The sequence below is a fragment of the Squalius cephalus genome, assembly GCF_949319135.1.
Source record: "Squalius cephalus genome assembly, chromosome: 25".
NCBI classification, from domain to species: Eukaryota; Metazoa; Chordata; class Actinopteri; order Cypriniformes; family Leuciscidae; genus Squalius; species Squalius cephalus.
The window spans coordinates 30,902,479-30,926,179 of NC_137146.1; the positions used below are offsets into that span (position 1 = coordinate 30,902,479).

General features: G+C 37.5%; 1 protein-coding gene across 1 annotated transcript in view; it reads right to left on the reverse strand.

The window, feature by feature from the left end:
- Positions 1-23,035, reverse strand: part of tmx3b (thioredoxin related transmembrane protein 3b) — a 36,381-nt gene extending 13,346 nt beyond the window's left edge. Inside the window, 5 exon segments of the mRNA XM_079863916.1 lie at positions 16,984-17,029; positions 18,761-18,884; positions 19,008-19,047; positions 22,770-22,830; positions 22,914-23,035. Coding sequence (XP_079720042.1) covers positions 16,984-17,029; positions 18,761-18,884; positions 19,008-19,047; positions 22,770-22,830; positions 22,914-23,013 — 371 coding nt within the window. The 5' untranslated portion in view covers positions 23,014-23,035.
- Between the last annotated feature and the right edge of the window lie 666 nt (positions 23,036-23,701).

The following is a 23,701-nucleotide window of genomic DNA, read 5'->3' on the forward strand; positions in this document are numbered from 1 at the left end:
ATGATTGACAGATATAGAAGAGAAACCCCAGGATGCCAATAAACGCAATAATATAACAAATTAAATGAATAAATATAATGATAAACATGTACTCTGGGGAGAGATCTTGTCCTTCATTAGGCGAAGCATTAGCCTCAGGGGGAGTTTCATCAACACCTGCCTCCCCTGATCCCAGAATCCCACGGGAATGAGCTTCACTCCCGACTCCATACAGAGAAACACAGATACCAGCTTGACCATTTAATGGCAGTGAAAGTCACCAGCTTCACGCTTTAACAATAAACAATATAAGTACAACTGATGTAATGGATGCTAATATGACTTCATCATCTGTCAAACACTGATTTACATATAAACGATTAACGGCAGCATATTAAGGTGTAGACATGATGTGTAGGGATGGGTTCCTATAGTCACCTAGATGTCCATCAACTGACTAATCAATTAGGTTCACTAGTTATCTGATTTTTTTTGTTTTGTAGACACCAATCTCGGTCCTGGAGGGCCGCTGTCCTGCAGAGTTTAGCTCCAACCCCAATTAAACACACCTGAACCAGCTAATCAAGGTCTCATTAGGCATACTAGAAACTTTCAAACAGGTGTTGGAGCTAAACTCTGCAGGACAGCGGCCCTCCAGGACCGAGATTGGTGAACCCTGCTGTATACTATATCAGTGTATCAGCGTCAGTCATTATAATCTGAACACACATCTGTATACTGTATCAGTGTATCAGCGTCAGTCATTATAATCTGAACACACATCTGTATACTGTATCAGTGTATCATCATCAGTCATTATAATCTGAACACACATCTGTATACTGTATCAGTGTATCATCATCAGTCATTATAATCTGAACACACATCTGTATACTGTATCAGTGTATCATCATCAGTCATTATAATCTGAACACACATCTGTATACTGTATCAGTGTAGACAGCGTCAGTCATTATAATCTGAACACACATCTGTATACTGTATCAGTGTATCAGCTTCAGTCATTATAATCTGAACACACATCTGTATACTGTATCAGTGTAGACAGCGTCAGTCATCTGAACACACATCTGTATACTGTATCAGTGTAGACAGCGTCAGTCATTATAATCTGAACACACATCTGTATACTGTATCAGTGTAGACAGCGTCAGTCATTATAATCTGAACACACATCTGTATACTGTATCAGTGTAGACAGCGTCAGTCATCTGAACACACATCTGTATACTGTATCAGTGTAGACAGCGTCAGTCATTATAATCTGAACACACATCTGTATACTGTATCAGTGTATCAGCTTCAGTCATTATAATCTGAACACACATCTGTATACTGTATCAGTGTAGACAGCGTCAGTCATCTGAACACACATCTGTATACTGTATCAGTGTAGACAGCGTCAGTCATTATAATCTGAACACACATCTGTATACTGTATCAGTGTATCAGCGTCAGTCATTATAATCTGAACACACATCTGTATACTGTATCAGTGTAAACAGCGTCAGTCATTATAATCTGAACACACATCTGTATACTGTATCAGTGTATCAGCGTCAGTCATTATAATCTGAACACACATCTGTATACTGTATCAGTGTAGACAGCGTCAGTCATTATAATCTGAACACACATCTGTATACTGTATCAGTGTATCAGCGTCAGTCATTATAATCTGAACACACATCTGTATACTGTATCAGTGTAGACAGCGTCAGTCATTATAATCTGAACACACATCTGTATACTGTATCAGTGTAGACAGCGTCAGTCATTATAATCTGAACACACATCTGTATACTGTATCAGTGTAGACAGCGTCAGTCATTATAATCTGAACACACATCTGTATACTATATCAGTGTAGACAGCGTCAGTCATTATAATCTGAACACACATCTGTATACTGTATCAGTGTAGACAGCGTCAGTCATTATAATCTGAACACACATCTGTATACTGTATCAGTGTATCAGCGTCAGTCATTATAATCTGAACACACATCTGTATACTGTATCAGTGTATCATCATCAGTCATTATAATCTGAACACACATCTGTATACTGTATCAGTGTATCAGCGTCAGTCATTATAATCTGAACACACATCTGTATACTGTATCAGTGTATCAGCGTCAGTCATTATAATCTGAACACACATCTGTATACTATATCAGTGTAGACAGCGTCAGTCATTATAATCTGAACACACATCTGTATACTGTATCGGTGTATCAGCGTCAGTCATTATAATCTGAACACACATCTGTATACTGTATCAGTGTAGACAGCGTCAGTCATTATAATCTGAACACACATCTGTATACTGTATCAGTGTAGACAGCGTCAGTCATTATAATCTGAACACACATCTGTATACTGTATCAGTGTATCAGCGTCAGTCATTATAATCTGAACACACATCTGTATACTGTATCAGTGTATCAGCGTCAGTCATTATAATCTGAACACACATCTGTATACTATATCAGTGTAGACAGCGTCAGTCATTATAATCTGAACACACATCTGTATACTGTATCGGTGTATCAGCGTCAGTCATTATAATCTGAACACACATCTGTATACTGTATCAGTGTATCATCATCAGTCATTATAATCTGAACACACATCTGTATACTGTATCAGTGTATCATCATCAGTCATTATAATCTGAACACACATCTGTATACTGTATCAGTGTAGACAGCTTCAGTCATTATAATCTGAACACACATCTGTATACTGTATCAGTGTAGACAGCGTCAGTCATTATAATCTGAACACACATCTGTATACTGTATCAGTGTAGACAGCGTCAGTCATTATAATCTGAACACACATCTGTATACTGTATCAGTGTAGACAGCGTCAGTCATTATAATCTGAACACACATCTGTATACTGTATCAGTGTATCAGCGTCAGTCATTATAATCTGAACACACATCTGTATACTGTATCAGTGTAGACAGCGTCAGTCATTATAATCTGAACACACATCTGTATACTGTATCAGTGTATCATCATCAGTCATTATAATCTGAACACACATCTGTATACTGTATCAGTGTAGACAGCGTCAGTCATTATAATCTGAACACACATCTGTATACTGTATCAGTGTATCAGCGTCAGTCATTATAATCTGAACACACATCTGTATACTGTATCAGTGTAGACAGCTTCAGTCATTATAATCTGAACACACATCTGTATACTGTATCAGTGTATCATCATCAGTCATTATAATCTGAACACACATCTGTATACTGTATCAGTGTATCATCATCAGTCATTATAATCTGAACACACATCTGTATACTGTATCAGTGTATCATCATCAGTCATTATAATCTGAACACACATCTGTATACTGTATCAGTGTAGACAGCTTCAGTCATTATAATCTGAACACACATCTGTATACTGTATCAGTGTATCAGCGTCAGTCATTATAATCTGAACACACATCTGTATACTGTATCAGTGTAGACAGCGTCAGTCATTATAATCTGAACACACATCTGTATACTGTATCGGTGTATCAGCGTCAGTCATTATAATCTGAACACACATCTGTATACTGTATCAGTGTATCAGCGTCAGTCATTATAATCTGAACACACATCTGTGTACTGTATCAGTGTATCAGTGTCAGTCATTATAATCTGAACACACATCTGTATACTGTATCAGTGTAGACAGCGTCAGTCATTATAATCTGAACACACATCTGTATACTGTATCAGTGTATCAGCGTCAGTCATTATAATCTGAACACACATCTGTATACTGTATCGGTGTATCAGCGTCAGTCATTATAATCTGAACACACATCTGTATACTGTATCAGTGTATCAGCGTCAGTCATTATAATCTGAACACACATCTGTGTACTGTATCAGTGTATCAGTGTCAGTCATTATAATCTGAACACACATCTGTATACTGTATCAGTGTATCAGCGTCAGTCATTATAATCTGAACACACATCTGTATACTGTATCAGTGTATCAGCGTCAGTCATTATAATCTGAACACACATCTGTATACTATATCAGTGTAGACAGCGTCAGTCATTATAATCTGAACACACATCTGTATACTGTATCGGTGTATCAGCGTCAGTCATTATAATCTGAACACACATCTGTATACTGTATCAGTGTAGACAGCGTCAGTCATTATAATCTGAACACACATCTGTATACTGTATCAGTGTAGACAGCATCAGTCATTATAATCTGAACACACATCTGTATACTGTATCAGTGTATCAGCGTCAGTCATTATAATCTGAACACACATCTGTATACTGTATCAGTGTATCATCATCAGTCATTATAATCTGAACACACATCTGTATACTGTATCAGTGTATCAGCGTCAGTCATTATAATCTGAACACACATCTGTATACTGTATCAGTGTATCAGCGTCAGTCATTATAATCTGAACACACATCTGTATACTATATCAGTGTAGACAGCGTCAGTCATTATAATCTGAACACACATCTGTATACTGTATCGGTGTATCAGCGTCAGTCATTATAATCTGAACACACATCTGTATACTATATCAGTGTAGACAGCGTCAGTCATTATAATCTGAACACACATCTGTATACTGTATCAGTGTATCAGCGTCAGTCATTATAATCTGAACACACATCTGTATACTGTATCAGTGTATCAGCGTCAGTCATTATAATCTGAACACACATCTGTATACTATATCAGTGTAGACAGCGTCAGTCATTATAATCTGAACACACATCTGTATACTGTATCAGTGTATCAGCGTCAGTCATTATAATCTGAACACACATCTGTATACTGTATCAGTGTATCAGCGTCAGTCATTATAATCTGAACACACATCTGTATACTGTATCAGTGTATCAGCGTCAGTCATTATAATCTGAACACACATCTGTATACTATATCAGTGTATCAGCGTCAGTCATTATAATCTGAACACACATCTGTATACTGTATCAGTGTATCAGCGTCAGTCATTATAATCTGAACACACATCTGTATACTGTATCAGTGTATCATCATCAGTCATTATAATCTGAACACACATCTGTATACTGTATCAGTGTATCAGCGTCAGTCATTATAATCTGAACACACATCTGTATACTGTATCAGTGTATCAGCGTCAGTCATTATAATCTGAACACACATCTGTATACTATATCAGTGTAGACAGCGTCAGTCATTATAATCTGAACACACATCTGTATACTGTATCGGTGTATCAGCGTCAGTCATTATAATCTGAACACACATCTGTATACTATATCAGTGTAGACAGCGTCAGTCATTATAATCTGAACACACATCTGTATACTGTATCAGTGTATCATCATCAGTCATTATAATCTGAACACACATCTGTATACTGTATCAGTGTATCAGCGTCAGTCATTATAATCTGAACACACATCTGTATACTGTATCAGTGTATCAGCGTCAGTCATTATAATCTGAACACACATCTGTATACTATATCAGTGTAGACAGCGTCAGTCATTATAATCTGAACACACATCTGTATACTGTATCAGTGTATCAGCGTCAGTCATTATAATCTGAACACACATCTGTATACTGTATCAGTGTAGACAGCGTCAGTCATTATAATCTGAACACACATCTGTATACTGTATCAGTGTATCAGCTTCAGTCATTATAATCTGAACACACATCTGTATACTGTATCAGTGTATCAGCGTCAGTCATTATAATCTGAACACACATCTGTATACTGTATCAGTGTATCAGCTTCAGTCATTATAATCTGAACACACATCTGTATACTGTATCAGTGTATCAGCGTCAGTCATTATAATCTGAACACACATCTGTATACTGTATCAGTGTATCAGCGTCAGTCATTATAATCTGAACACACATCTGTATACTATATCAGTGTAGACAGCGTCAGTCATTATAATCTGAACACACATCTGTATACTGTATCGGTGTATCAGCGTCAGTCATTATAATCTGAACACACATCTGTATACTGTATCAGTGTATCATCATCAGTCATTATAATCTGAACACACATCTGTATACTGTATCAGTGTATCATCATCAGTCATTATAATCTGAACACACATCTGTATACTGTATCAGTGTAGACAGCTTCAGTCATTATAATCTGAACACACATCTGTATACTGTATCAGTGTAGACAGCGTCAGTCATTATAATCTGAACACACATCTGTATACTGTATCAGTGTAGACAGCGTCAGTCATTATAATCTGAACACACATCTGTATACTGTATCAGTGTATCAGCGTCAGTCATTATAATCTGAACACACATCTGTATACTGTATCAGTGTAGACAGCGTCAGTCATTATAATCTGAACACACATCTGTATACTGTATCAGTGTATCATCATCAGTCATTATAATCTGAACACACATCTGTATACTGTATCAGTGTAGACAGCGTCAGTCATTATAATCTGAACACACATCTGTATACTGTATCAGTGTATCAGCGTCAGTCATTATAATCTGAACACACATCTGTATACTGTATCAGTGTAGACAGCGTCAGTCATTATAATCTGAACACACATCTGTATACTGTATCAGTGTATCAGCTTCAGTCATTATAATCTGAACACACATCTGTATACTATATCAGTGTAGACAGCGTCAGTCATTATAATCTGAACACACATCTGTATACTATATCAGTGTAGACAGCGTCAGTCATTATAATCTGAACACACATCTGTATACTGTATCGGTGTATCAGCGTCAGTCATTATAATCTGAACACACATCTGTATACTGTATCAGTGTATCATCATCAGTCATTATAATCTGAACACACATCTGTATACTGTATCAGTGTATCAGCGTCAGTCATTATAATCTGAACACACATCTGTATACTGTATCAGTGTATCAGCGTCAGTCATTATAATCTGAACACACATCTGTATACTGTATCAGTGTATCAGCGTCAGTCATTATAATCTGAACACACATCTGTATACTGTATCAGTGTATCAGCGTCAGTCATTATAATCTGAACACACATCTGTGTACTGTATCAGTGTATCAGTGTCAGTCATTATAATCTGAACACACATCTGTATACTGTATCAGTGTAGACAGCGTCAGTCATTATAATCTGAACACACATCTGTATACTGTATCAGTGTAGACAGCTTCAGTCATTATAATCTGAACACACATCTGTATACTGTATCAGTGTAGACAGCTTCAGTCATTATAATCTGAACACACATCTGTATACTGTATCAGTGTAGACAGCTTCAGTCATTATAATCTGAACACACATCTGTATACTGTATCAGTGTAGACAGCGTCAGTCATTATAATCTGAACACACATCTGTATACTGTATCAGTGTATCAGCGTCAGTCATTATAATCTGAACACACATCTGTATACTGTATCAGTGTAGACAGCGTCAGTCATTATAATCTGAACACACATCTGTATACTGTATCAGTGTATCAGCGTCAGTCATTATAATCTGAACACACATCTGTATACTGTATCAGTGTAGACAGCGTCAGTCATTATAATCTGAACACACATCTGTATACTGTATCAGTGTATCATCATCAGTCATTATAATCTGAACACACATCTGTATACTGTATCAGTGTAGACAGCGTCAGTCATTATAATCTGAACACACATCTGTATACTGTATCAGTGTATCAGCGTCAGTCATTATAATCTGAACACACATCTGTATACTGTATCAGTGTAGACAGCTTCAGTCATTATAATCTGAACACACATCTGTATACTGTATCAGTGTATCATCATCAGTCATTATAATCTGAACACACATCTGTATACTGTATCAGTGTATCATCATCAGTCATTATAATCTGAACACACATCTGTATACTGTATCAGTGTATCATCATCAGTCATTATAATCTGAACACACATCTGTATACTGTATCAGTGTAGACAGCTTCAGTCATTATAATCTGAACACACATCTGTATACTGTATTAGTGTATCATCGTCAGTCATTATAATCTGAACACACATCTGTATACTGTATCAGTGTAGACAGCGTCAGTCATTATAATCTGAACACACATCTGTATACTGTATCAGTGTATCATCATCAGTCATTATAATCTGAACACACATCTGTATACTGTATCAGTGTAGACAGCGTCAGTCATTATAATCTGAACACACATCTGTATACTGTATCAGTGTATCAGCGTCAGTCATTATAATCTGAACACACATCTGTATACTGTATCAGTGTAGACAGCGTCAGTCATTATAATCTGAACACACATCTGTATACTGTATCAGTGTAGACAGCGTCAGTCATTATAATCTGAACACACATCTGTATACTATATCAGTGTAGACAGCGTCAGTCATTATAATCTGAACACACATCTGTATACTGTATCAGTGTAGACAGCGTCAGTCATTATAATCTGAACACACATCTGTATACTGTATCAGTGTAGACAGCGTCAGTCATTATAATCTGAACACACATCTGTATACTGTATCAGTGTATCAGCGTCAGTCATTATAATCTGAACACACATCTGTATACTGTATCAGTGTATCATCATCAGTCATTATAATCTGAACACACATCTGTATACTGTATCAGTGTATCAGCGTCAGTCATTATAATCTGAACACACATCTGTATACTGTATCAGTGTATCAGCGTCAGTCATTATAATCTGAACACACATCTGTATACTATATCAGTGTAGACAGCGTCAGTCATTATAATCTGAACACACATCTGTATACTGTATCGGTGTATCAGCGTCAGTCATTATAATCTGAACACACATCTGTATACTGTATCAGTGTAGACAGCTTCAGTCATTATAATCTGAACACACATCTGTATACTGTATCAGTGTATCAGCGTCAGTCATTATAATCTGAACACACATCTGTATACTATATCAGTGTAGACAGCGTCAGTCATTATAATCTGAACACACATCTGTATACTGTATCAGTGTATCAGCGTCAGTCATTATAATCTGAACACACATCTGTATACTGTATCAGTGTATCAGCGTCAGTCATTATAATCTGAACACACATCTGTATACTATATCAGTGTAGACAGCGTCAGTCATTATAATCTGAACACACATCTGTATACTGTATCGGTGTATCAGCGTCAGTCATTATAATCTGAACACACATCTGTATACTGTATCAGTGTATCATCATCAGTCATTATAATCTGAACACACATCTGTATACTGTATCAGTGTATCATCATCAGTCATTATAATCTGAACACACATCTGTATACTGTATCAGTGTAGACAGCTTCAGTCATTATAATCTGAACACACATCTGTATACTGTATCAGTGTAGACAGCGTCAGTCATTATAATCTGAACACACATCTGTATACTGTATCAGTGTAGACAGCGTCAGTCATTATAATCTGAACACACATCTGTATACTGTATCAGTGTAGACAGCGTCAGTCATTATAATCTGAACACACATCTGTATACTGTATCAGTGTAGACAGCGTCAGTCATTATAATCTGAACACACATCTGTATACTGTATCAGTGTAGACAGCGTCAGTCATTATAATCTGAACACACATCTGTATACTGTATCAGTGTAGACAGCGTCAGTCATTATAATCTGAACACACATCTGTATACTGTATCAGTGTATCAGCGTCAGTCATTATAATCTGAACACACATCTGTATACTGTATCAGTGTAGACAGCGTCAGTCATTATAATCTGAACACACATCTGTATACTGTATCAGTGTATCATCATCAGTCATTATAATCTGAACACACATCTGTATACTGTATCAGTGTAGACAGCGTCAGTCATTATAATCTGAACACACATCTGTATACTGTATCAGCGTCAGTCATTATAATCTGAACACACATCTGTATACTGTATCAGTGTAGACAGCTTCAGTCATTATAATCTGAACACACATCTGTATACTGTATCAGTGTATCATCATCAGTCATTATAATCTGAACACACATCTGTATACTGTATCAGTGTATCATCATCAGTCATTATAATCTGAACACACATCTGTATACTGTATCAGTGTATCATCATCAGTCATTATAATCTGAACACACATCTGTATACTGTATCAGTGTAGACAGCTTCAGTCATTATAATCTGAACACACATCTGTATACTGTATCAGTGTATCAGCGTCAGTCATTATAATCTGAACACACATCTGTATACTGTATCAGTGTAGACAGCGTCAGTCATTATAATCTGAACACACATCTGTATACTGTATCAGTGTATCAGCGTCAGTCATTATAATCTGAACACACATCTGTATACTATATCAGTGTAGACAGCGTCAGTCATTATAATCTGAACACACATCTGTATACTGTATCGGTGTATCAGCGTCAGTCATTATAATCTGAACACACATCTGTATACTATATCAGTGTAGACAGCGTCAGTCATTATAATCTGAACACACATCTGTATACTGTATCAGTGTAGACAGCATCAGTCATTATAATCTGAACACACATCTGTATACTGTATCAGTGTATCAGCGTCAGTCATTATAATCTGAACACACATCTGTATACTGTATCAGTGTATCATCATCAGTCATTATAATCTGAACACACATCTGTATACTGTATCAGTGTATCAGCGTCAGTCATTATAATCTGAACACACATCTGTATACTGTATCAGTGTATCAGCGTCAGTCATTATAATCTGAACACACATCTGTATACTATATCAGTGTAGACAGCGTCAGTCATTATAATCTGAACACACATCTGTATACTGTATCGGTGTATCAGCGTCAGTCATTATAATCTGAACACACATCTGTATACTATATCAGTGTAGACAGCGTCAGTCATTATAATCTGAACACACATCTGTATACTGTATCAGTGTATCAGCGTCAGTCATTATAATCTGAACACACATCTGTATACTGTATCAGTGTATCAGCGTCAGTCATTATAATCTGAACACACATCTGTATACTATATCAGTGTAGACAACGTCAGTCATTATAATCTGAACACACATCTGTATACTGTATCAGTGTATCAGCGTCAGTCATTATAATCTGAACACACATCTGTATACTGTATCAGTGTATCATCATCAGTCATTATAATCTGAACACACATCTGTATACTGTATCAGTGTATCAGCGTCAGTCATTATAATCTGAACACACATCTGTATACTGTATCAGTGTATCAGCGTCAGTCATTATAATCTGAACACACATCTGTATACTATATCAGTGTAGACAGCGTCAGTCATTATAATCTGAACACACATCTGTATACTGTATCGGTGTATCAGCGTCAGTCATTATAATCTGAACACACATCTGTATACTATATCAGTGTAGACAGCGTCAGTCATTATAATCTGAACACACATCTGTATACTGTATCAGTGTATCAGCGTCAGTCATTATAATCTGAACACACATCTGTATACTGTATCAGTGTATCAGCGTCAGTCATTATAATCTGAACACACATCTGTATACTATATCAGTGTAGACAGCGTCAGTCATTATAATCTGAACACACATCTGTATACTGTATCGGTGTATCAGCGTCAGTCATTATAATCTGAACACACATCTGTATACTGTATCAGTGTATCATCATCAGTCATTATAATCTGAACACACATCTGTATACTGTATCAGTGTATCATCATCAGTCATTATAATCTGAACACACATCTGTATACTGTATCAGTGTAGACAGCTTCAGTCATTATAATCTGAACACACATCTGTATACTGTATCAGTGTAGACAGCGTCAGTCATTATAATCTGAACACACATCTGTATACTGTATCAGTGTAGACAGCGTCAGTCATTATAATCTGAACACACATCTGTATACTGTATCAGTGTAGACAGCGTCAGTCATTATAATCTGAACACACATCTGTATACTGTATCAGTGTATCAGCGTCAGTCATTATAATCTGAACACACATCTGTATACTGTATCAGTGTATCATCATCAGTCATTATAATCTGAACACACATCTGTATACTGTATCAGTGTATCAGCGTCAGTCATTATAATCTGAACACACATCTGTATACTGTATCAGTGTATCATCATCAGTCATTATAATCTGAACACACATCTGTATACTGTATCAGTGTATCATCATCAGTCATTATAATCTGAACACACATCTGTATACTGTATCAGTGTATCAGCTTCAGTCATTATAATCTGAACACACATCTGTATACTGTATCAGTGTATCATCATCAGTCATTATAATCTGAACACACATCTGTATACTGTATCAGTGTATCAGCGTCAGTCATTATAATCTGAACACACATCTGTATACTGTATCAGTGTATCATCATCAGTCATTATAATCTGAACACACATCTGTATACTGTATCAGTGTATCAGCTTCAGTCATTATAATCTGAACACACATCTGTATACTGTATCAGTGTATCAGCGTCAGTCATTATAATCTGAACACACATCTGTATACTGTATCAGTGTAGACAGCGTCAGTCATTATAATCTGAACACACATCTGTATACTGTATCAGTGTAGACAGCGTCAGTCATTATAATCTGAACACACATCTGTATACTGTATCAGTGTATCATCATCAGTCATTATAATCTGAACACACATCTGTATACTGTATCAGTGTAGACAGCGTCAGTCATTATAATCTGAACACACATCTGTATACTGTATCAGTGTATCAGCGTCAGTCATTATAATCTGAACACACATCTGTATACTGTATCAGTGTAGACAGCGTCAGTCATTATAATCTGAACACACATCTGTATACTGTATCAGTGTATCAGCTTCAGTCATTATAATCTGAACACACATCTGTATACTGTATCAGTGTATCAGCGTCAGTCATTATAATCTGAACACACATCTGTATACTGTATCAGTGTATCAGCGTCAGTCATTATAATCTGAACACACATCTGTATACTGTATCAGTGTATCAGCGTCAGTCATTATAATCTGAACACACATCTGTGTACTGTATCAGTGTATCAGTGTCAGTCATTATAATCTGAACACACATCTGTATACTGTATCAGTGTAGACAGCGTCAGTCATTATAATCTGAACACACATCTGTATACTGTATCAGTGTAGACAGCTTCAGTCATTATAATCTGAACACACATCTGTATACTGTATCAGTGTAGACAGCGTCAGTCATTATAATCTGAACACACATCTGTATACTGTATCAGTGTATCAGCGTCAGTCATTATAATCTGAACACACATCTGTATACTATATCAGTGTAGACAGCGTCAGTCATTATAATCTGAACACACATCTGTATACTGTATCGGTGTATCAGCGTCAGTCATTATAATCTGAACACACATCTGTATACTGTATCAGTGTAGACAGCGTCAGTCATTATAATCTGAACACACATCTGTATACTGTATCAGTGTAGACAGCATCAGTCATTATAATCTGAACACACATCTGTATACTGTATCAGTGTAGACAGCGTCAGTCATTATAATCTGAACACACATCTGTATACTGTATCAGTGTAGACAGCTTCAGTCATTATAATCTGAACACACATCTGTATACTGTATCAGTGTAGACAGCTAGGGCTGTCGCGGTGAAGGATTTTCCCTTGCGGTAATTTTGAGTGGCTCAATAGCGCGATATGCGGTTTTACCGCATTTATTAATTTATTTTGATTTATTTATATTTATTTGTTGCTATATAAATAATCAGCATGCACAAAAACGAGTACATTTTTAGTAACCAATAAACCGAAACTAAACAGCGTCTCTCCGCATTGAAAGCCTGTCACTCAGCGCGCAGTTGTTACGGCAACGGACTGTCTTTGAGTGAGTCATTAAACTATTCATTCAACAACACGTTCAAAAACGCTGATTGATTCATTAAAAGATAGTAATGAAACAAGGTTAATTATTTTTTAACTTTGAGCTCCACTTTTCAAGGCTCAGCTGACCAGCAATGCGTCGCACGGGTAACACTGAAGCAGAGCCCGTCTTATTAGACATTCTCTGACTGAAGCTTCACTTAATGGAGACAAATGGCATTGATTCAATGCGTGACTCACTGAGTTTTGTTTCCCGTGACCGCGAGTTCCTCGTGCTGTGGATGCTGACCAGCGCTGTCGCTGATGCCATTCATGGTAACCTTTATTTTAAACGTTAAAAGGATGACAGGACAAATATTTAACTTTCCTTGGACACGGCAACCTTTTCACGAATATATGACTTGACCTCAAAGACAGACGCAGGTAATCGCACGCACTCAGTCGATCACTCTCATTCACTGTCTGTTTAGGCAAATCCACGAAGCCTCTGTACAAATCACCATGATAAAACCATGATTGCCGCGTCTTATTATCATTATTAACTTATTTAACATTCAATACATGCACGAAGTTCAAAACAAGAAGGGTATAGCCTTATGAAAAAAGAAAACACGTGAATATCGCGGTTGCTGCGGTTACTTGAATTCCTCTGCGGTTGGCTTGTCAGTAGCGCGGTACTGCGATATTGCGGTTATCGCGACAGCCCTATAGACAGCTTCAGTCATTATAATCTGAACACACATCTGTATACTGTATCAGTGTAGACAGCTTCAGTCATTATAATCTGAACACACATCTGTATACTGTATCAGTGTAGACAGCGTCAGTCATTATAATCTGAACACACATCTGTATACTGTATCAGTGTATCAGCGTCAGTCATTATAATCTGAACACACATCTGTATACTGTATCAGTGTAGACAGCGTCAGTCATTATAATCTGAACACACATCTGTATACTGTATCAGTGTATCAGCGTCAGTCATTATAATCTGAACACACATCTGTATACTGTATCAGTGTAGACAGCGTCAGTCATTATAATCTGAACACACATCTGTATACTGTATCAGTGTATCAGCGTCAGTCATTATAATCTGAACACACATCTGTATACTGTATCAGTGTAGACAGCTTCAGTCATTATAATCTGAACACACATCTGTATACTGTATCAGTGTATCATCATCAGTCATTATAATCTGAACACACATCTGTATACTGTATCAGTGTATCATCATCAGTCATTATAATCTGAACACACATCTGTATACTGTATCAGTGTATCATCATCAGTCATTATAATCTGAACACACATCTGTATACTGTATCAGTGTAGACAGCTTCAGTCATTATAATCTGAACACACATCTGTATACTGTATCAGTGTATCATCATCAGTCATTATAATCTGAACACACATCTGTATACTGTATCAGTGTATCATCATCAGTCATTATAATCTGAACACACATCTGTATACTGTATCAGTGTAGACAGCTTCAGTCATTATAATCTGAACACACATCTGTATACTGTATTAGTGTATCATCGTCAGTCATTATAATCTGAACACACATCTGTATACTGTATCAGTGTAGACAGCATCAGTCATTATAATCTGAACACACATCTGTATACTGTATCAGTGTAGACAGCGTCAGTCATTATAATCTGAACACACATCTGTATACTGTATCAGTGTAGACAGCGTCAGTCATTATAATCTGAACACACATCTGTATACTGTATCAGTGTATCATCATCAGTCATTATAATCTGAACACACATCTGTATACTGTATCAGTGTAGACAGCGTCAGTCATTATAATCTGAACACACATCTGTATACTGTATCAGTGTATCAGCGTCAGTCATTATAATCTGAACACACATCTGTATACTGTATCAGTGTAGACAGCGTCAGTCATTATAATCTGAACACACATCTGTATACTGTATCAGTGTATCAGCGTCAGTCATTATAATCTGAACACACATCTGTATACTGTATCAGTGTATCAGCGTCAGTCATTATAATCTGAACACACATCTGTATACTGTATCAGTGTATCAGCGTCAGTCATTATAATCTGAACACACATCTGTATACTGTATCAGTGTATCAGCGTCAGTCATTATAATCTGAACACACATCTGTGTACTGTATCAGTGTATCAGTGTCAGTCATTATAATCTGAACACACATCTGTATACTGTATCAGTGTAGACAGTGTCAGTCATTATAATCTGAACACACATCTGTATACTGTATCAGTGTAGACAGCGTCAGTCATTATAATCTGAACACACATCTGTATACTGTATCAGTGTAGACAGCTTCAGTCATTATAATCTGAACACACATCTGTATACTGTATCGGTGTATCAGCGTCAGTCATTATAATCTGAACACACATCTGTATACTGTATCGGTGTATCAGCGTCAGTCATTATAATCTGAACACACATCTGTATACTGTATCAGTGTATCAGCATCAGTCATTATAATCTGAACACACATCTGTATACTGTATCAGTGTATCAGCGTCAGTCATTATAATCTGAACACACATCTGTATACTGTATCAGTGTAGACAGCGTCAGTCATTATAATCTGAACACACATCTGTATACTGTATCAGTGTATCAGCGTCAGTCATTATAATCAGCCGTTACTCGACTGAACGCCAGTGGGCGGGGCCTTTAGTCACAGCCTATGGTGTGATGTATAACTATTGGTCGATGTCTCACTCTGGAGGCGGGCATATGCAAATATATTTACCTGTGTGACATCACAGATATCGCAATATCAAAACGAGCTGTTTTTGGAGCTTGAATAAATAAATGTTTTGTTTATAATGAGGATGTTTTAAGGTATGAAACTTGCAGGATGTTTTAATGGTGCAAAGGCCTCTTATATGTCAAAAGATGTCTTGATCCCTTTAGGATCAATCAGCTGCCAAACTCTTCAACTTTGAACACAGAGATTTTAATATGTTAATAATGTTGGTGACAGACTCACAGTTTAATGGTGGGATATCCTCGCACGCCGAACTCTGAGGCCATTCCTGCATCAACACATCAACAACCAGTCACATGACACAGCAATAACTGTTATTGAACAGCACCTGTCAACATTTCATTGGGATTTTCATATAATGTGTGTTCTGCGGCCTGAGAGATCCATATTGAGTTAAAAACATGCAGTTATGCCTGAGTAGGGCTGGGCGATAAAACGATAACGATAATTATCGCGATATCAATTTTTCTCTATAAAACGATATGTAAACGATAAATGTTCGATAATATTTATGCACCAAAAGCGGAACAAAACTCATTATAACCGCGCGCCACACGGACCATTAATCCGCTCGGCTCCGAGTCCAAACGGCAGCGCAGCGCGAGCTCACTAGCAGAGCCGTTTACTCTGATCGCTCTCGTCACGAGATCCAGCGAGAAGCGCTTGAGTTCAGCGAAGAACACACACGTCTCCGTGATTTAAACCAGTTTAAAGGCAGATGAAACAGCGCTGACAAACAGGAGAAACACTGTGCACAACGATACAGTCTGAAGGCTTTTCCCTCCACTAATCCCCATCGTTTACCAGGGATTTACTGTCACGTTAGCCTAGTCATATTAACTGCACCATGAAATGTGGGATATACATATTGAATTGTATTATATTATTAATGTAGACAATGTATTAAAGGACTAATGGAATATGATTACAGTATTTAATAATGTATTTAGGCTACTGTTTTTCAAACAAATACCATAGAAACCATAAAGTTACGTTAGCCATGATAGTGAGGTGCTTATCTGTGGTTATCATGATACTGGATGTCAGAATATTACATTTTACCAAATAAAAATTAGGTTGTTACTTTTTTTTAACAGATGTTACTGTTTTTGTAACTAACTCAAGCTAATACTACTGTCAACTCACTGTCAAATATGCGTTTCGAGACAAAACGTGTAATATTAATATTGCAGCCTGCACTGCAAACTGAAGATACGAGCCATCAAAGTCAGGCGACACAAACCTGTTTCAAGACTGGAATCAATGTCCCCTATTAGCACATGCAGACACTAAGAAATTAATTTTCCAATAAAGATATTTATTTGTTAAGGAAAAATGACAAATGTTTGAATGTTCTACCTCAGATTTGTGAAATGTTCTCCTGTTCGGCAAGTGTTTGTCATGATATGATCTGACAATAAAGAGTAGTTTAAAACCACAGTTAACGCTCTGGTCTCTACAACTTTCACTGAGGAGCAAAAATCTGCCTTTAAACTTGAAAGAAATAAAGATTTGACATTTATCGTGATAATTATCGATATCGACTGATATAAAACAATTATCGTGATCATTTGTTTTGGCCATATCGCCCAGGCCTACGTGTGCGTGAATGTAAACAGTGTTCAGATCCCTTCAGTGTTCACTTTATGCCGAGACTCATCCCAGTAACGAGTGTTTCTTCAGATCTGATGCGCAGTCACACACTCGCTGTCCCTGACGCTCATTAGGATCTTTCTTCTGGTGTATGCATATGTCCTAAAGCTTCTTGTTTTATTATGAACTGTTATTGTTTTCAGAAACTGAACGAGGACCGCTTACTGTTGCGTACTTCTGATATATCGCCCAACTCTAAACCTCTTCCTGTTTAATGTCAATCACTTTTTAACTAAAGCGAAGCTGATCTCCAGGTATTCCTGACATTGAGCTTTCCGTGACAGCAGGACTGAGTGTGTGTGTGAGTGTGTGTAGACTCAGTCTGTGTGTGTGTGTGTGAGATCACCTGAGTATGCAGTGGCGTCCATCTTCCCGACTCGCACTGGCGACCCGGAGTGTGCGAGCTCTGCTCCGACCTCCTGCCAGACCGGCTCCAGCTTCTTACAGTATCCACACCACGGGGCGTAGAACTACAGGACACACACACACACACACACACACACACACACACACACACACACACACACACACTGAGTCTACCGTACACGTACACACACACTACAGTAACATGATCTGCAGGAAGGGTCACTCACATCCACCAGCCAGACGTCATCCATTCGGTTCTCCTTAAACCTGCGGGAAACACACAAACACACAACATCTGCATTCACTGAACACACAACATCAGTCCGACTGTAACGCTTCGTGTTCTGCTCTAACACACTGATGGAACACACACACACACACACACACACACACACACACACACACACTGGGAGTAACAGGCTCTGACTCCTGAATTAAACCTGTTCTTCAAATAAAGCGATCGAGTCTCTTCAGAAGAACTGGATTTAACGCTCCATTAATAATGATTTATTTATAACTTTATGATCGTTTCGAAGCGTCAGAGTTTATATGAATCTGTTTGTGTTTGTCTTTTAGAGATCATTAGAGTAATGGACGACAGATTTATCGTTTACATGATGATGAACATCTCTGATGATGAAGATCTCTGATGATGAAGATCTCTGATCTGATGATGATGATGATGATGATGAACATCTCTGATCTGATGATGAACATCTCTGATGATGAAGATGAACATCTCTGATGATGAAGATCTCTGATGATGAAGATGAACATCTCTGATGATGATGATGAAGATCTCTGATGATGATGATGATGATGAAGATCTCTGATGATGAAGATGAACATCTCTGATGATGAAGATCTCTGATGATGAAGATCTCTGATGATGATGATGATGATGATGATGAACATCTCTGATCTGATGATGATGATGATGATGATGAAGATCTCTGATGATGAAGATGAAGATCTCTGATGATGAAGATCTCTGATGATGAAGATCTCTGATGATGATGATGAACATCTCTGATGATGATGATGAACATCTCTGATGATGAACATCTCTGATGATGAAGATGAACATCTCTGATGATGAACATCTCTGATGATGAAGATGAACATCTCTGATGATGAAGATGAACATCTCTGATGATGAACATCTCTGATGATGAAGATGAACATCTCTGATGATGAAGATGAACATCTCTGATGATGAAGATGAACATCTCTGATGATGAAGATGAACATCTCTGATGATGAAGATCTCTGATGATGAACATCTCTGATGATGAAGATGAACATCTCTGATGATGAAGATGAACATCTCTGATGATGAAGATCTCTGATGATGAACATCTCTGATGATGAAGATGAACATCTCTGATGATGAAGATCTCTGATGATGAAGATGAACATCTCTGATGATGAAGATCTCTGATGATGAAGATGAACATCTCTGATGATGAAGATCTCTGATGATGAACATCTCTGATGATGAAGATCTCTGATGATGATGAAGATCTCTGATCTGATGATGAACATCTCTGATGATGAAGATGAACATCTCTGATGATGAAGATGAACATCTCTGATGATGAAGATGAACATCTCTGATGATGAAGATCTCTGATGATGATGAAGATCTCTGATGATGATGAAGATCTCTGATCTGATGATGAACATCTCTGATGATGATGAACATGATGAACATCTCTGATGATGAAGAACATCTCTGATGATGAAGAACATCTCTGATGATGATGAACATGATGAACATCTCTGATGATGAAGAACATCTCTGATGATGATGAACATGATGAACATCTCTGATGATGAAGAACATCTCTGATGATGAAGAACATCTCTGATGATGAAGATGAACATCTCTGATGATGAAGATGAACATCTCTGATGATGAAGATCTCTGATGATGATGAAGATCTCTGATGATGATGAAGATCTCTGATCTGATGATGAACATCTCTGATGATGATGAACATGATGAACATCTCTGATGATGATGAACATCTCTGATGATGATGAACATCTCTGATGATGATGAACATCTCTGATGATGATGATGAACATCTCTGATGATGATGATGAACATCTCTGATGATGAAGAACATCTCTGATGATGATGAAGATCTCTGATGATGATGAAGATCTCTGATGATGATGATGAACATCTCTGATGATGATGATGAACATCTCTGATGATGAAGAACATCTCTGATGATGATGAAGATCTCTGATGATGATGAAGATCTCTGATGATGATGATGAACATCTCTGATGATGAAGAACATGATGAACATCTCTGATGATGAAGAACATCTCTGATGATGATGAACATGATGAACATCTCTGATGATGATGAACATCTCTGATGATGATGAACATGATGAACATCTCTGATGATGATGAACATGATGAACATCTCTGATGATGATGAACATCTCTGATGATGATGAACATCTCTGATGATGATGAACATGATGAACATCTCTGATGATGATGAACATCTCTGATGATGATGAACATCTCTGATGATGATGAACATGATGAACATCTCTGATGATGATGAACATCTCTGATGATGATGAACATCTCTGATGATGATGAACATCTCTGATGATGAAGAACATCTCTGATGATGATGATGAACATCTCTGATGATGATGATGAACATCTCTGATGATGAAGAACATCTCTGATGATGATGAAGATCTCTGATGATGAAGAACATCTCTGATGATGATGAAGATCTCTGATGATGATGAACATCTCTGATGATGATGATGAACATCTCTGATGATGAAGAACATCTCTGATGATGATGAAGATCTCTGATGATGATGAACATCTCTGATGATGATGATGAACATCTCTGATGATGAAGAACATCTCTGATGATGATGAAGATCTCTGATGATGATGAAGATCTCTGATGATGATGATGAACATCTCTGATGATGATGATGAACATCTCTGATGATGAAGAACATCTCTGATGATGATGAAGATCTCTGATGATGATGAAGATCTCTGATGATGATGATGAACATCTCTGATGATGAAGAACATCTCTGATGATGATGAAGATCTCTGATGATGATGAAGATCTCTGATGATGATGATGAACATCTCTGATGATGATGAAGAACATCTCTGATGATGATGAACATGATGAACATCTCTGATGATGATGATGAACATCTCTGATGATGAAGAACATCTCTGATGATGATGAACATGATGAACATCTCTGATGATGAAGAACATCTCTGATGATGATGAACATGATGAACATCTCTGATGATGAAGAACATCTCTGATGATGATGAAGATCTCTGATGATGATGAAGATCTCTGATGATGATGATGAACATCTCTGATGATGATGAAGAACATCTCTGATCTGATGATGATGATGATGAAGATGAACATCTCTGATCTGATGATGATGATGATGAACATCTCTTCCAGTGTCTGGAGAATCTCATGCTTTGACTTTCTTTCAAACTCACGTCCAGAATAAAACACTGTGAGTGAGTGAGTGTGTGTGTGTGTGAGTGAGTGTGTGTGTGTGTGTGTGTAGACTCAGTACAGAAGAGAAAACTACTGATCAAGCAGTTTCATGAGTTTCATCTTAAACAATGCAGACTGTGATCATGAGCTTTATGGCTGAATTACGCATTAAAGCACAATCCGCTTTCTCAAAGCAAGATATAACCAGAAGCAGAAAAGATGAAACACATACACATACAGAGTTATGAATCATGCGTCAGTCACGCGATCATTCAGATATTAATGCATCAGATCATACACACCTTAACTTTCCAACACTTTCATTCAAACTGCAATAAACTCAGACTGTTTCAAGTGAGCCTTACATTTGTCGACATTCCTCATTATAAAAATTGTCCACCTCATGAAAATTAATTTGAAAAAAAGAAAATAGCAAACGAGCCGGACTATCTTACATGTCATCGAGATCCTGCACATGAGCCACGAGCAGCGGACTGAGGAGAAGACAGGAGAAAACTGCAAACACACACCATCACACCATCACTGCCTGATCACGATATCTCAGATATGATCATGAGTTATGAATAAAGCATCTGTACCTGCAGTGAGCAGCGCCATGACTGCGCGCGAGAAGAAGAAGGAGGAAAAGAAGAAGAAGAGCATCAACAGGAAGTGCAGACAGTAGTGGAGACCGCGCATGCGCACTGGCCCAGGGGAGCTGACGCTGACGTCACGCTGCTGACGTCGCGCGGCCCGCGTCTCAATCCGTCACGTGTGCTTCCTACATAGTGGACGACACATACACATACACACATATAATGTAAAGTAGACTGAGACTCTATATCACAACTAAAGAGATGTGCGAGCGCTCTTTAATGTCCAGGGACAAGTCAATGCTTCTTTGTTCAGTGTGTGCACAGGTCATGGGTGAAGCTCTTAATCTTGAGCTCTCAGAGTGCACGAGATTGATGCATTTAACTTTAAAATGTAGGCTACTAAAAAAGGCTAGAAGTGGCCCTACATATACAGACTGTGTTTTCTTACTGAAACCAGACAAATGTACAAATAAACAGGCATTAAAGAAATACTAGACAATACTAACAAGACAGACCTTGAACATAACAATAATGTGGCTGCAGAAAATTGTAAATAAAAAGGTAATAAACACTACATAAGTAACTAAATTACTTTAGAGTGGAAGTGGAAGCTTCAGAGCATTGAAATCATTCATATATATACTGTATATGGTTATTAGCTTTGCTCACTGAAGTGTGTGTGTCTGGATCTGAGCCGTTCTTCATACGTCGCTAACTCACTTAGCTGGATTTGATTGTTGGCGATTCGGCATGATCTTGGATTGTTTGGTTCTTTGAAGCTCATCCTGGAC